At 45.6% G+C, this 16,542-nt stretch overlaps 1 protein-coding gene across 5 annotated transcripts in view; it reads right to left on the bottom strand.

Annotated features, from left to right (window-relative positions):
* Nucleotides 1-16,542, bottom strand: part of FRMD4A (FERM domain containing 4A) — a 355,878-nt gene that overhangs the window by 191,154 nt on the left and 148,182 nt on the right. The window contains exon 1 of one of the 5 annotated variants that reach the window (XM_035334227.1): nt 11,747-12,180. The exons of 3 other annotated variants lie outside the window; for them this stretch is intronic. In XM_035334227.1, the coding sequence (XP_035190118.1) occupies nt 11,747-11,812 (66 nt within the window). In that variant the 5' untranslated portion in view covers nt 11,813-12,180. Of the gene's footprint in view, nt 1-3,767; nt 3,936-11,746; nt 12,181-16,542 lie in introns of those variants that run through there. One more of the 5 variants, XM_035334263.1, reaches the window with a different exon arrangement.

Below are 16,542 nucleotides of genomic sequence, written 5' to 3' on the forward strand. Positions count from 1 at the left end.
CTTACAGAAATCAGGGCTGTCTGTAACAGTCAGCCTCACCACCTAATTCTTTTTTCTTTACAAAAAAAAAAAAACAAAAAACAAAAAAAACATTACAGAATAGTAAGCAATGACATTTTCTTTCTATGGAAGATAAGTTCAAGACTATTTCTGCACTGGAAGTTGCACACAGGTGTTTGGTACATGGGCAACTCCTTTCCCTTCCCACAGACTTTCTGCAACACCAGGACCCCAAAGGCAACCCCAAGGCAGCCAGGTATGATTTTACATTTTGGTAAAAAGCTTGTTTTTGCTGTTTTGTTCATTTTCATGAGCACTGCAGGTACTGATCCAGATACTTAGTGACCACATTTTAAAGTGACGGTGGGCAGAGCAGGAGCTTCTCAATCCACCAGCTCCATAGCGCTGCTCTGAGCTTGCTGAGTAAAACGGAAAAGATGTTGGCCACTCTTCTTCCCTTCGAGCTGTCTAGCTGGGAGACCAAATTCTGCTGAGCTATGGAGCCAATCCCTTCCTCCGTGTATTGTTCTCATTTTAATGCACAACTAAAAATACTTTGTTTTGATCGAAGTCCAAAAGGCAGGATGAAGGTGTTAGGGACATGACATTAAAGCAACTGTTTAGAATAGAGAAGAGAAGCTCTGTATCTGCTCAGCATATGTACATGCATTAAAACCAGTCAAAGAAAAAACCCAGCGGCTTGATGTGGGAAACTCTAAATATTAAAACAATCGGCCTTTGTTCATAATTAGTTCCAGATGGCTCTTGCCAAAGAGAGTGAGAGGGACAGGAAAAGATGGAAATATCTTAAGCATGACTGACTTATACAGAACCTTTATGTGCAATAGGTGCAGAGTAACGCTCTGAGTTTCTTGCAGTATTTTTAATGGTCGTTAACCCCCCTGCTATCTCACAGGATGCCTGCCTGTTTATTTAAGACCCCGGTACCTGTTTATTTAATAACCAGGTTCCTGACATCCCCCAGCTGCCAGTGGAGAACCCTTGCTTGTACCAGCAGAGCCACTGGGGACCTACTGGTGGAGAGAGAGGGCAATCTGCTTTACTGGGAGCTCCGCCTGGACAAAAACTGAGTCAAACTGGAGGCAGGACCTCAGGGGGGAGCTTTTCCAGTGGGAGCAGGGCAGCAGAGATCTCTCTGCTGTCCCAGTCCGAAGCTCTTGGCTGGGGGAACTCCTGCTCTTGCCAGACCCATTCCCCAGCAGCTCTCCTGTTCCTGCAAGCAGGGTCTCCTGCAGGTTCAGTTCTTAGAAAGACCAGCCTTGTAGGTAGATCTTTATCCACTAGGGGGGATAAGGATCCAGATCCATAGCATGCATCTCCACCAGGGTCTATAAGCAATCAATCAGTCTTGGGGATCAGAAACAGGCAATCTCGTGGTACCAGCAATGAGCAACACATGGACTTTTCCTCCTTAAGGGAGAGAGGAGCTTTAATTCAGTCTTTTGCACAGTCCACACGTTCTTTGTGCAGGTTTTTAGGTCTTGTAAATGAAATGCAAATCTGCATATTGCTTAAGGCAGATGAATAATAATACAAATATTCTTTGCAGGAAGCCTCTGGTGCATGTGAGAAGTAGAAGAAATCTATCCATATGCATGGTACGGGACCCAGCTCCAACAGGATCTCTGCCTGTCATGGGCCTGACTCCCCCTTTGCTTGCTGTGCTGTACCCCAGACACAGCCCTACACGTGTTCTCCACAGAACCACATAAAACTGGAGGCCTGGACCCATTATGACATTTTTTTTTTTTTTTTCTGTCTCATTCCTCACTTCCCAGTTGGTATGAACCTGGATGCAGGAAGCCAAACCAGAAACGTGGAAATCACCTGGAAGCACGGATTTTGGTGTTATTTTTAGAGTTGTTCAAGGTACATTGGAAGGCAGGTGTATAGGTCTATTAGGATTACTTTGGGAGATTACCTAGAGGACAGGGAACATCAAACAGTCTCTCAGGACAGTGTTTCATGGGAATACAGCATAGGTGGAAAATAATCTTTCTTGAGGTCTGTGCCTTGATCTTGTTCTCCTTAGTGCCACAGAACATAATGGCTCTCCCTGGGCTCCTCGCAGTCCCCGTTGCTGTTAGGGTGTAATTATTTTTCTCTGAGCTTTTCAGATCCAAGTGCCAGAGCAGTGTGTGGGAGCAGAGACAGGTTACGATGACCAGGCTCACCGCTGAGGCTTCATTCATCTGCGTGTTCTGCAGAGACCATCTCCAGCCGGCCGGCATAGTAGGAAACGAAAGCCAAACCATTGCAAGGGAACGTCCTGGCCTCGCCACCACAGACCCTCAGCGGAGGCACGCTATATTTACTAACTGCTGAAAGACGAAACTCTTTAAAGCAGGGGATGCTTTTCAGTGCTAATTGCAGGCTGCCAGGAGCGGCGGTTTGTGGTAACAATGCATCAGAGGAAAGTACATTCCAATAGATTGCTATTTAGGCTAGTTTTTTTTTTTTTTTTCCTTCAGTTTTGGTCTTTAATGAAAAGGAAAGAAGACTCATTTCAATCAGTGTCTGCTGGGGGAGATCAGTGAATGGAAATCGGTGACAGCAGCAGCACAGATTGAGGTGCAGCGTGCTGGATCTATCACATCTGTCAGTCAGACATTGCTTTGTGAATCTGAAAAGTCACTCAGTATAGAAACACCTCCTTCAGTGCCGTACTCCATGAAGACATGAGTACAGCAACAGAACAAGGGAACAATGGTAGCTGCAGCTTCTGACAGCGCTTTCCATCCGGGGTGATAGCTATGGTTTCTATCAATAGCAAGGCCAAATTCTTCCCTGGAGTCCTGATAGAGAAACCACTTGTATATGAGCTCTGCAGCAGCTCTTATTCATTTTGTTGGAATTTCTTACTTCCTGCTGTAAGAAACCCTCCTGAGCTCATTTGTTGGGCACGGCGGAGCAATAGGAAGACAATGAGAAATGGAGATGCTTTGGTGCTACGGTCCCTGCGGTGACTTAGGTTTTATTGCACCCAGAACCAGACTGTAAAGGAAACTGCCACTTTGGGAGAGAAAGATAAGCACTGGTTGTCATTACAAATCCAGTTTGTCTTTAAGTTAAAAGAAAAAGAGCAATTTTCCAGTCTTCCACGGTGTTTCAGGGAGAAATATTGTGATCACTCTAGCCTAGGGAGCGATGTGGGAAAACACACCCGGTGGTGCTCCCTTCCCGTACTAGCCTTCTCCACCAGAGCTGGGAATAACCCAGCAGCCTGCTCGGGACAGAGGGGCTGTTTGTGGTCCCCAGACACAGAAGTTTCCTCCAATCGCCTCTGGACTCAGAGAAGTTCATATCTGATGTGGGTTGCCGTGGGTTAACCCAAGATGTAACGTTAAGTGTTTCTAAATTTCCACGTTCATGAGTGTTTCAGCAGAAATGTCCACATGTCATATGAACGCAGGACCCTGGGAGTAATAACTTTTGGGAATTTGTTGATCATGTGTCCTTGAGAAAACGGGTTTGGCTGACAAGTCAGAGGCTTTTCTGACATACTGAAGTGTCAGAAAGCAAAACGTCATCTCCGAACAGAGCACTGTGTGCAAACCTGCTTCTGTTCTTGGAAGAAGCTGAGCGGGGTATGACCTCTAGTGAAAGTCCTAGGGCACATGTAGACACTCCAGAAGTATGTCTTCAGGAAAGGGGGCACTGCGATCTGCACCCTTCCTCTTCCCCTGCTGCTCTGGGAGCAGCCTCTGTCCCTCTTCTCCTCCCCACCCACCGCCCCACGCACAGACCTTGTATAGGGGAAAGTGCTCCCAGCCTCCGTGCGCCCAGATGTACGGGCTGCAGGCAAACCCCGGCCAGAAGAAGAGCAGCAGACAGCACGCGGGGCCTCTGCTGGATGGAAGGACATTTCCCTTGTGTTTTGGTGTGCCAGTAGGACGGCTCTTTTCCCACGTAACTCAGAGGGGCAGTAATTAATTAGGGAGGGAGCTCTCCTGACCCCACTGCCCCCAAGACACGCCCCTGTAAACATCACCGAGGGATCGGAGGGGCCGCCGCTGACTTCCAGGGCTTGTGTAAACAGCAGAGGAGATATCTGGCAGCGACCCGACATTCCCACATCGTGGATGTGCAGCAGGGGCGGGATGCAACGCGCAGGATAGCAGCCGTGCACTCAGCTGGGACTTTGAAATATTTCTGTCAGGGATCTGCTCTAAAGACCTTGCACATCCTGGCCACTACAGGGGAACATGCAGATGCTTGGTGCGACTCAGCTCCAAGTCCTAAAATGTTAGTGGGTTATTAAACGTAGTGCTCAGTACTGCTGATTTGCATCAGTTCCTGGAGAAACTGGGGCTTGCTCAGCACAGCATGGGAGGTACGCAGCCTTGCGCTAGATGTAAGTCTTAAACAGGACCCGTGGCATATGGACTGTGTCAAACACGGGGAAGATAAATGCCTCTTTGTGCTGTGAGATTTTCTTTTTCTTTTCAAACTTCGTTCGTGTTACATCACTTTGATTAATCTTAATATATAGCAGGGAAGTGCTTGTGAAGTAAGGAGAGCTATGGTGCCCCAAGAGAAAAGCACGTGGACAGCAGAGAGGCCACCAAGAAAGAAAGGAGGAAAGTGGAAGACTCGTGGGGGACTTTAGGAGTTTTTTTAAGCCTTATCAGAACTGGTAAGCAGCCTTTCAGGCAAGTTTTGTTTGTAGCTGAGATCTTGCAGGTATGGAGTAAAGGCAGTTTTTCTCTGAGTGAGGAGAGCACTTTGTTTGCACAAAGCTGAAGGAGGAACTGATAACACTGGCAAAATATAAAAACAATTGGTCATATTCTGTACTTTGTAGATTTATATGGACAGATGAAGAATTGTGAAAAGTTTGTCTGGCTCTCTACTCTGGTGTCCTGGAGTCTCTCCCTCTAACTCCTATCAGTTTGTATATATATATATATATATATATTTTTGCTTCAGCTCTTCTATGCCTTCCAAATGGTAACAGCACCCTACCTCAGTTGTAAGGGACATCTGGGGTGGCATTTACCTCCTCTGGCTTTGGCTGCCTGCATTTGAGCTTGCCATCTGCACTCCTTTTGTCATCAGTGAGGAGCAAGGCTTGAGGAACCGGACCTACTTCAGCTGCCTACTTGGGTGAGGTATGGATGATAAGTAAAAGTCTCACTGATTATAAAATAAGTTTGGTAGCTGGCCACTCTCAATCTGTGTCTCCCAGCTATCAGTTCTGCTGTATTTAATTTCCTTGCGTTTCCTATCTTTGCTGGCATTCACAAACCTTGACTCCCAGCCCTTCGTTCTCACCATCTTTCTGTGCGTTGTTCAGTGCAGGCAAGCAAGCCTGGACTGCCCCACAAAGCTCTTCTGTTCCTCAGAGGGTTTCTGAGGGCCAACAGCATGACCTGACTCATGTGAGGGTGAGGCTAGGAGTTTTCTGCAGTTGACTGCACTGTTCGCCGGGCTGCAGCACAACACTATGGCTTTTCTTCTGCTCCAGAGCTCTTCGTGGCAGCTGTGCCTAGTAACTCACATCCCTGGACCGTGTTCAAAAAATCACTTTGCAGATTCATAAAGGAAGGTCTACAGTGGGTTGCTGAATCCAAAGACACCATTTCTGGGTCAGGAAGCCGCTGAATCCACATAACTGGTGGTTGGATGATGCCTGTGGAGCCTGTGGCTATGTACTTGCCCTGCTCTTACATTCATCTGTAGGCACCTGATGTTGGCTGCTGCCCAAGACACAATGCTGGACTAGACTTATTGTAAAGACCTGGTACGATCATTTTAATATTCTCATGTTCAGAAGCGCCTCTCTAAACAAATCCTCGTGAACATTTACCTAAGAGGAGCTCTTTAATGTCACAATATTGCTGAACAAACTCTGCTTTCAATACAGGTCAAGGGACTGGCAAAATTCAGGCTTTGTGTCTCCTGCAAACCAGATGCTGAGGATAAATGGGAGGATGCTGTAGTTGCCAGAGAGAAATGCCCATTATATTGCAGAGGGTGAGGCTAGCACGCACATATTTGCTTTATGCATGATTTGTGACTGCTCCAAGTACAAACTTGCTGCTTGCTCTTTGATTAGCAAGTCCTAGCAGCCTAGCAAAGCCACACAAATTTATTCCTGCTATGGAGGTTAATGAATCACTTTACAAGTTGATAATGTCTTATTATTGCATTGGTTATTAAGAAGAATGTAGAACAGACACTGGGAGATGATAGTAAATTAACATTTGTTTTGTTACAACACGGATGAAGACTGCTGTGTGCAGGGTGCACCTGGTGGTTGAAGCAACTACCTTTTTACACCCTTCTTTTTCCCAGATTGCCCATACTGACTAAGAGAATGGCTATTTTTTACCAGTGTTGATGATGTTAGAAAATAACAAGTTTAACAGTGTAACTGTAACTGCCACAAGAAGAATAACACCCTTCTACGCCAGAGATGCTCAGACTAGATGCAAAGGCACACATTTTGTCCTTGGCACTGGAGATCTGCACCCCAGACATTGCCAGGTAGGATTATTCTGCAGTTGTGGTGAAGTGTTGTAGTTGGAAGGGAATATATATATATATATATATATATATTTGTGGGACGGGGAATAAAGGTACTGCTCATCTTTCTTTGTATTCTTCTGTCTGGTTCCCTGCCTGTAAAGTGATGAGGAAAAGAGTTGGATCTTATCACAGCTGGTTTTGTTGCCACTTCTGTGTTGCTATTAAAAGCCAGATCACTTAAATGTCCTTTCCTTGACAGTTCAGGGGCTGTAATACATAGGCTTAAGTAGTGGACACTCCAAATCCTTAGAGGTACTTGGTGGCCTTGTAGTGACATCCCCATTGCCAAGGTGTACCATGGAGCCTGCCTCCTCTTAACACCCTCTTGTCAAGGGAGCTGACCCTCATTTTGGACTCTTCAGGGTTCATTTTGATGCCTGTTCCTTCAAACAAACAACTTTAGATGTGGCTGGAGACAGGAGTTTGAGTCAGAGCTCAATTACTGTTCATAACTATCTGTCAGAAAAATGAGCAGAAAAACTTGCAGTATTCCAGGTGATTTCCTCTGACTTCCTCTGACTAAATTATGAGATTAGAAACAGAGATTAAACTTCACATCTTTGTTATTTTGTTGGAAGGGAGAAGAACAGCTGTTTCCCAGGGTGATGGAGGAGGCTGGAGCATCACTAATCATTTGTTTTCTTCCAGCCCTGATGGCTACATCCACCCAGAGCAAGACAACCACAGCCCTGCCACAAGCCAGAAAGGCTTCATGAGTGTCATTTTCATGAGGTAGCCTCCCAGATATTTCAGCACATATCTATATCTATATCGAGATATATGTACATGTACGTATATACCTGTGGATTGTGGTGAGAGGAAGGCTGAGTGTCTGGCTGTGGGAATAGGTAGCTATAGGAATATGGATGGAGAGTATGGTGGATTTGGCAGGCTTGGTTGTGTCTGGATGATAAACCATAAACGATTGGAAACACACTGCCTGTTGTTTCCTGATTTTATTTGGAGTGAGCTAAGGATACAGTGCCTAAAGACTTCATCTAAGACTCTCTTTCTCACCTGGGTCATCCACTACATCTCCATCTGCCTTCAGAAATCAGTCTCCTTTTTCATGCCAGCTGATGTTTGACTACTTCAGGCTCACTTTTATACCAGGATTATTATCCCTTTGCCTGTTTGCTTGAGCATCTGTTTCTTCCAGTTTAATGCTACATCCCTGATGCAAGGAAAAGCAGAGAATCATAGAACCATTTAGGCTGGAAAAGGCCTCTAAGATCGTTAACTTACCATTGCCAAGCCTACCAGTAAACCACGTCCCTAAGCACCACATCTACACATCTATTGAAGACTTCCAGGGATGAGGTCTTGAGGCTGTTTTCTCTTGTCCCACCGCTTGTTGCTTTGGAGAAGAGATTGACTCCCACTTTGCTACAACCTCATCTAAGGGTTCCATTCACAGATCGCACGGCAGTAATTACCCAGTCCAGGGATGAGGAGGTTTTGGCTCAGGGACAACTTTTGCAAGCAGTGAAATAAGCACTCAGAGCCCATATTTCTTACCCAGACCCCTTTTCTCCTTAGCACACCCAAGGGACCTGCTGAGCTTGTCCCCGCACCACCTCCCTGCTTTGGCCCCGGCTCCTTGGCTGGGTTTGTGGAAGCAGCCAAGTCCAAGCGGCTCGGTGGCAGCCCGCCGGTGATGACAGCTAATTAAGAAATGTCATGTCAGAGGCTTCCCTTTTATCTCATCTCGTAGAGGCCAGCAAAGCTCTCCGACACCCTTTATTAATGGAGGAAAGGAAGTGTCAGTGCAGCAACAGCTGCCTTCCTGATAGCGCGCTGACAGCGCGGCGAGTACACCATGTCCTGGAAGGAAGCAGCAGCTCATGCCATTGGGATGCAAACCCCAGGGGAGCTGTTAAACGTTTCTGCTGCCAAGGCTTGCCATCCTTACTCTGAAACCCTGATGAATTCACTCCAGGTGAGTTCTTGCAGGAGCACTTCACTAAAAACCTTCTTCAGAGTAAAACTGGCCGAACGCTGTAGCTTTTCAGTCTGTATTCTTGCAGAAGCCAAATTAAGGTGGGTTAGTCCGAGCTGAGCTAGGGCTCGGTTTCTTTAGAAACAAGTGGTTGCTTCTCTTTTGTTGTCTGCTGTAGCCTTTCTCTCTGCACTGTGATAAAATGGGCTTGGTACAAGCTGTTGGTACAGGCTTTGTCAGGCTTTGTCAGCGGCCACCGGCCCTGTGGTGCAACAATCATTAAAAACAGTTTTCTTCAAAGAAATAAAAAAATAAAAAAAAAGACAAGACAAGGCTTCACAGAACACAGTTTCCCAGTTCCGTAAGTAATTGCTTGGTTTGGAGCAACGGAGGGCACCGGAGAATTGGAAGAGGAACATTATGGTGATAGATCGCTCCACTCTGTCAGCAATAAAGCTGACATGGACCAAGATGCACGGTGTGGAGCAGCCTTTGAGATCATGCCCAGGAGGGTCCTGTCACCTGGCAGTCCACCTGCCTGCAGCCCATTCATCTGGTCTGGCCCCACAATCCTAACCCAGGTATTAGCCTTGCTGGTGATAGCAAGGTGCTTGGTAATGGATTAGTGACCTCTGACGAACCGGGGGACTGGAATGAGCTATCACAGCCACAGCTTTATGTTTTGCCCTTCCTTCATACTGAATTTCATATTTTCTGTTCTGTATCCAGTTGTAGATATTGCTTTTAGCATCACTCAGTGGACAGGGGGTTTAAGATCAGACACAGCCACAAGGCAAAGCAATGCATGAGTAAAGCCTGAAAGTCGTGCCTGATCGTGCCAGGCAGAATGATTCTCCATTTGGAATATTTGATCTCAGTTACCTAAAATTCTTCCTGCTTTAGCTCCTAGGTAGTTTTTAGAAGAACCCAGGCAATGGAAAACATTTTTGCTCCTCAGGGAAAACTTATTTTCTTGATTTGCCTACAGGCTAGATTAGGTTCACAGCCCTGATAGCCAAAGCGAGCCATGAAGTCTGGATGTGCTACCACTGCTAAGTCGTAAAGCCTCAGCCTCTGCAGGGGGACAAGTGGGGCGAAGAAGGACAGAGCTGACACTACTGCACTGTGTCCCTGCACAATACTGCTCTGACACACACTCCAGCTCTTCCAGAGCCAGCTGGGGGCTCCGACGCAGCACAGCATGGCACCGCACGACACATGGCACAATGTCCCTTCATCACTGTTTCAGCTGTGACAGCAATGTCCCAGCTGGGGACGTGTCTTTGGGTTTCTGGAGTTACATATTTAAATATTGCATGTTTAGTTCAAAACAGAACCTGAGAAGAGATCCATTGGTCTCATGGACTGAAGCCACCTGGAGAATTTAGCCCATACTTTACTTTGGTCTACGGTATCCTTGTTACAGAAAAACAAGCAAGCAAAGAAAAAGAGCAAAAACCGAAACAAAACACAAGGAAGACATTTGGATGGAGGCAAGATGTGGACATAAGATAACTCTGTGCATGATGGGACATGAAGGAATAACTCCCGATGACCTCTGCTATAGGGTTGGGTGGTTCCCAGCAGAGCAGGAGGCTTTTCTTGCCCTTCAAACACAACCACACACATGTAGCATTGCAGTTTTGGCTCTCACTGGCTTCAATCAATTCAGTCATCCTCAGGTTCCCAGATCTTGGCAGTCTCTCAGATCCCACCCAGCAATAAAATGCCTTTAAGCACCCACTGTTCAATGGCTCCTGCCCCATACAGGACTGGGCTCTCTGTCTCCCAAGCTTCAAGCACTCAGCTTGACAAAGTGATGCCAAGCTACAAACAGAACAAGAGGCATCGTGGTGCCAAGTTCATTCTACATCAAGTGCAATAGTCCAAAGAAAGCATCGTCCCCTCTCCACACAGAGAATTTTTCACAGCGTGCTGCTGTCACAAGATGTGAACATAGCATCTTTGCTTGCCATGGGGATTTACACCCTCAGGAATTTTCTCTAGCATGCATGGTAGTCCTAGCTGGGGAAAGTGGTAAAAAGGCTTTAGATTGATTCAGATCTTACAGCCCAAAGAATACAGAGCCCTACAGAGAGGCTTTGACAGGGCAGCCCCCAGGTGTTTTCCTTTACCCCTGTGTCAGCAACCTGTGGGACAGGGGACAGGGCACTCCCCAAAGGACGGTGGGGAGATGTCAGCACAGGGGAGCTGGAATCCACTTCTCCCCCAGCACAGATGGGCACCTTAGTAGCTGGACCACAGGCTGTAAAGCTGGCAGGCTCTCCTGTTTTTTGCTTTTGTGGTTGATGCCTAAGATTCCTTATCAGTAGACCTTGAAATCTGAGGCATTTCATTTAAAAGGTGCCAAAATGAACACCTGAAAATTCAGAATGCCGTTGCCTTCTTATTTTTTAATAACTTGAATTTACAAAGTGTGCAGATTACCTTGGCATGACTTTTCTGAAGAAGAAGATAAAGGACCTGACAATCCCTTGTCATTGGTTCCCCCCCCACAACCCCTCCAAAAACTTCAGAAATTTAGCCGACTCTCGCTATGGCAAACACCACCAAGTTGTGTTTGAAAAATCAGGAATCTCTTCTGAAATGTTTCAGTATTTTTCAGAAACTTTTAAAAAGAGATTATAGAGACAGATTCTTATCTCAGATGTGCTGAAGAAAGTCATACATCGCTTCACTGAGCTTTAATGATCCCTAGGAAGCAATTTCAGATTAACAGCACTTTAAAGTGTGTGGCATATCCAGGAGGAATAAACTTGATTTTAATGAAAAGACTTATGCTTGTTCCTTCATCTCTTTCAAAACTAACCCAAAACTATAACTAGTAAAAGAATTTAATCTAATACTATTAGAAACCTAAAGTCAAAGATACTTGATGCTAAGCAATCCATAGTTTAATGTTCTGTCAGTGCACTTCTTTTACAGAGACCTTCCTCAAACTGTTCTGACCAAATCTCTCCTCCTTTTCATGTGCTTCATCAGTGTTGTCGATGATACACAAAACCAATGCAAAATGTATCCTGCCCTGGAGTCACACTGCTCCAGTTTTACATATTACCCCTTGTGGTAGACCCTTTAGCTGTACCACAACACACTGCTGGTGTGGGACACACGGTTTATCAGGAAACGTGAAGGAACGAAGCCAATGCAACACTTGGATACACCATTAAATTTGTATGCTGCCTTCTGGATTGCTAGCATCCCACTTTAAATAGGAAACTGTAGATTACTTACGAACACATCCATTAGTAGGTGCTCCAGCGTCACTTCAATATCCTCTAATTTAGCTGCTAAAGTCATTGTGAAGTCAAACGTTCGCTCCAGCCAGAGAAGAGCCCTCAGGAGTCCCAATCCAAGCTGCCCGTGGCCAAAGCTAATTCTCAAGCTGCAGCAAATGAGTTTTCTCACAGATAAAAAAAATCCGAGAAATCAAAGCACAGCATCTGAGTGCAGCTGATGGCTGGACTCCGTGCCGGCTGCCAGTCCTGCTCGCGGGACCGAGGCTTATTCCATGTGTGCAAAATGGGAGCAGAAGCTGCAGTGTGCGTGCTGCTTCCCCTTCAGAGCTCCACAGTCAGAAACATGGAGTTATATCTGGGAAACCACAACAGAGGGAGGGAGAGACGCGCACAGAGGGAGAGCGAGGGGAGGAATGGAATAAACTGCCTTTGACTATGACTGATATTTATAGGACTACTTGTTTTTGACTCCAGTCCATTTCTCTGTTCATTTCTGACCTTTCACAAATGGCTCAACACACTGGAGCGTATTGTAGGATGGGGGCAGCAGGTCCCACAGAAGTTGGCTGTGACCAGCGCTGGGCCAATTCACACAAGCTCCCCATCAATAGCTCTTTGTCAGCGCCTATCAGGCTCTGCGCTGTAGCTAGTGACAGAGGGGAGAACAGACGTGTAAAAAACAAGGAAACAAAAGTTGTTTGGATGTTAATTTTTTCCTAAGTGTATTAATAGATTCCCTTACCCGCTCCCCAAGGAATCAGACTACAGTAAGTGCTGTGGTGATGGCTGGGGTTACGTACAAAGGGGAATAACCTCACATAATCCTACAGGGTCGGGCTCTGCGAACTCCCTGGCACCCCCTCCGAAATGTCCTCCAAACCTCACCGCATCCCCGTGCAGGATGCAGAGCACTTCCTGGGGCCAGCCCGTTCCCTCACTGTATTTGTGGGAAGGTTAAGGCATGATCCTAAGTACTTGGTGTTCCTCCGCACATCTGCTCCTGCTTAAGTCAACGGAGAAGAGGTGACATTGCTGCTTACTTAGCACTTCTCATCTCTACCTCTCACCGCACCTCGTGTAGCAGAAAGGTGCTGATGGACCTCGTCCAAACAAAGCTAAACCCAATGGGAACACTTCAAGGATTCTGGTTAATGCTGGCTGGGAACTGAATAGAAAGGAAACTGAGGCACAAAAAGGATAAATATTGAAAGTCTTGGTATGGCAAAGAAAGGTGCTGAAATCTCATGGCAGGGCCAAATTCACCAAACTGCCCTCCATGGTATCCACATTCCTCTGCCAGAGTCTTTTATATTTGATTAATAAGTACACACAGAGTCTGAAATCTCAGAGTGAAATCTTGCACGTGATGTATTCCAGACACCAGGAAAAAAAAAAATATAATAAAAGAAAAACCACAGAAGGCTGCCCTACAGGTTTCAGAAATTGAAGATCAGTATTATTTATAAAGGTGTGAGATGGATAGAGTTGATGGAGCTTAGAGGTACCTCAAGTCATAAATTTCAAGCGAATGTTCTCAGAATTATAGCTGAAATCATGTTTTCAGACATCCAGCATCAGCATCCAAACAGGAGCTGCCTTTGATGGCTGAGTTTTACTAGACAACGACATGATAGACCATTTGGGACGCAATATGATGGATAGTTTCAATAGCAAAGAAGGGCACGTAATTCATTTTCCGGGTGGACCAGCTCTCATCCACACAAGGCCCTGCATCAGATAATAGGTTAGCTGCTCCAGAAATAAACCCAGCACGGGACACTTATCTGCTGCAGAGAGCCTGTTCGTCATGCACGTGCTGCCCTTTCATAAAAGCTTTCACAAAGTGCCTATCTTCGCCGGTATGAGTGAAGGCGTGTTGTAATGAGCATGGGTAAAACACTAAGAAATGGGCTGGGAGGGTGTTACGGTGGAGGTGGTTGAAATTCAGGGGACCATAATGCAGGATGCTGGTGAGGGAGCTGGCATGCAAGGGGGCACATGAGTTTCCCTGCAAACAGGATTTCACGCGCTCTGCTCTGTAGGAAGTATTTCTAGAAGATCAGACTGATGGTAAACCTTTGTCTCACCTGACATCCATGGAAATTCAGAGATCCCAGGAAGCTTCCAGAGTTTCTACACAGTAGGCTGGGAAAGCAGGCTGGGTGAAAGGATTCCTGGCTTCCTTCTGCATGTCTCCATTTCTGCTCCACAACAAGCAGTGCTCAGACTGGGTCAATATGAGTTAACAGAGGTCCACCAGGACTGAATCATGCATTTGTCTGCCCCTAACTGGTACTACTGTCCACCAGTATAACCACAACAAGAACCATACTGGACCCGAGCATGTGATCACTTCTTCCCTCCCCACACCCTTCACTTATTGCACAAAGGCCGTGTGTTAAGTACTGAAATATGAGGTTAAAGATCTTTCTCTGCAGTATCTCTCTGTGCGATAGCACAGGGCAACCATGTCACTTGTTCCCCTTGGCTGTCCCTCTGTCTGTGTGTATTGGCCACAGAGACAAACAGCAGGGGACATCTTCCAGGGTCAACACAGGGGCCACGTGACAGATCCTTTGACACCAACACAAGCCCATTTTTCTCTTCACAAAGATGAATTTCAAGATTATTTCATAACCAATGGAGAACGCAGTGTCAGGCAAAGGAAAATGGCTTCAGGGCACACATAATGGCTCCCCCGATTCCCACTCCAGAAACACCTGGCACTAAAAGCACCACGTGCTCTGCTGGTGATGGCAAGGAGGATGAAGGGGTTCAAGGGTTCTCACCCACACTGAGCTCTGCATGACCTGGCTTTCCCATTATCACACCGGTAAATAACAGAGAGACGATTCTCTCTGGGATATGCCACCTCTTAGACTCGCAGTCACGATATTCAGCGTAGCAGTTCTCATGCTGATTGCTATTAACTGTCTTCAGTGATGGTCAGAAATTTGGAGAAAAGGGTGTTGGTGGAAAAGGTTGCTTTGTTGAAGTAAGTTCTATGGAATTTTCCTAAATCCTATACTGCAGGGTATGTTGTACCCAAGGGCATATCACTTTCTGTGTTTTTTTTTTTTTTTTCAAATTCCAATAAACTTGTCAGGTTCATAGCAAAGCACAATGCAGGAATGGACTAAATTCAAGAAAATGTGCAGAAGATGAGAAGAGTTTGCCTCCTTGTTGTAGTAACAGCTGAAATGGTGCTTTGGTTAAAAAAAAAGGAAAAAAAAAAAAAAAAAAAAAAAAGAGGCAAAAAGCCAACAACCTTGTAGAAAGTGGATAGCAGAAATAAGAATCACAAAAATGGATCAAATGGATATAAACAGAGCTTTTTCAGACATCTCAATTCTCAGGGACCTCTGAATCTATCCTGTCGACTGTCTACGAACTCTCATTTTAACTTGGTTTACCCCAAATGACCTCTATTATGGAAACAGCCACTTAAATACAATAGAAACAAACAGAATTTAACTGAGTTCCCTGGGAGTTATTCCTAAACCTACTGTGCATGTGTGCATTGCATTATAGGTAGACACAAATGAGACTGCATGTGATAGTGAGAAGCTCTAACTTGGGCGATTCTTTAATGCAGTAAATCTGAACATTTTCTTTAAAAAAAAATCACTATTTCCATCTTTGCTAATTCCTGAGAATTTATTATTTTGGCCTTTGCGAGCATGAGACCTCTTCTATTTAAAGCAGAGTATCCATCTGACAACACACCAGGGTATTTGTGCAGAACAGGATGTTCTTCTACACCCACATTTTCCCTTCACTTCCTTCCTGGTTTTCTTCTACCATTTGGGAATAAGATATCAGAAGAGAGCTGAAAAGTGGTGACTACTGGAACATTATTGCCAAAATGAGATTTCAGCAAAATATGCTGTTTTTCAAAGCTGAAATGTTATGTGGGGACATGATGGGTCCTAGAATTGTTTTCTTAGGGCAGTTTTAGGGGTGGAGGTGACTGGTGATGGTAGAAAAAAGTCACTCTGCATCTGATTGCTCGAGAGTTGGCTTGCAAAGGCAGTGGTGCTAATACCAGAGCACAAAGCTTAGTGAGTAAAGCCAAAAGTTGATAAGAAAGGGTTAAAGAACAGATCTGAGCCTAATTAGTCCCAGGATACCATGTTTAGGCTGGTCCAGCTTTCAAAGATGGAGCTGAGGAGTTTGGGGAGGAGAACAGGCAGATTGTCCTTGTATGAGGCTCCTTGGTCATGGAGACGACTGGAGAAGGGACCCTGGATCACCTCCACTGATTTAGTAAAGGTTCAAGTCCTCACTAAATGTGGATTGTGAACACACATGACACCTCTCCCCATATTTGTTGTTCCTCATGACACCATATGGTATAGAATATCCCTTTGGCCAGCTGGGGTCACCTGTCTTGGCTGTGTCCCCTCCCAGCCTCCCAGTTCACCCCCAGCCTCCTTGCTGGCAGGGTAGAGTAAGAAACTGAAAAGTCCTTAAACCTGCGTAAGCCTGGCTCAAGTACAACTAAAATATCACTGTGCTATCAGTATTATTCTCAACCTAAATCCAAAACACAGCACTGTACCAGCCACTATAAAGAAAATTGACCTTATCTCAGGTGGAACCAGGACACTTTTCCAGCCCATGGGAGTGGGACGGGATGGCAAGTCAGCTGTGGCAAGACAGGCCATGGTCCTACTTGAGTAGCAGAGAACTTTTATGAACTTCCCTACTTTAAATAATTGAGGTGAGTTTTTTGAAGATGAGTCTGTTTGGTCTCCTACACAGGATTTTCTATGCTTTCTCCTGTTCAGA

Source organism: Oxyura jamaicensis, chromosome 1 (genome assembly GCF_011077185.1).
Source record: "Oxyura jamaicensis isolate SHBP4307 breed ruddy duck chromosome 1, BPBGC_Ojam_1.0, whole genome shotgun sequence".
In the NCBI taxonomy this organism is placed as follows: Eukaryota; Metazoa; Chordata; class Aves; order Anseriformes; family Anatidae; genus Oxyura; species Oxyura jamaicensis.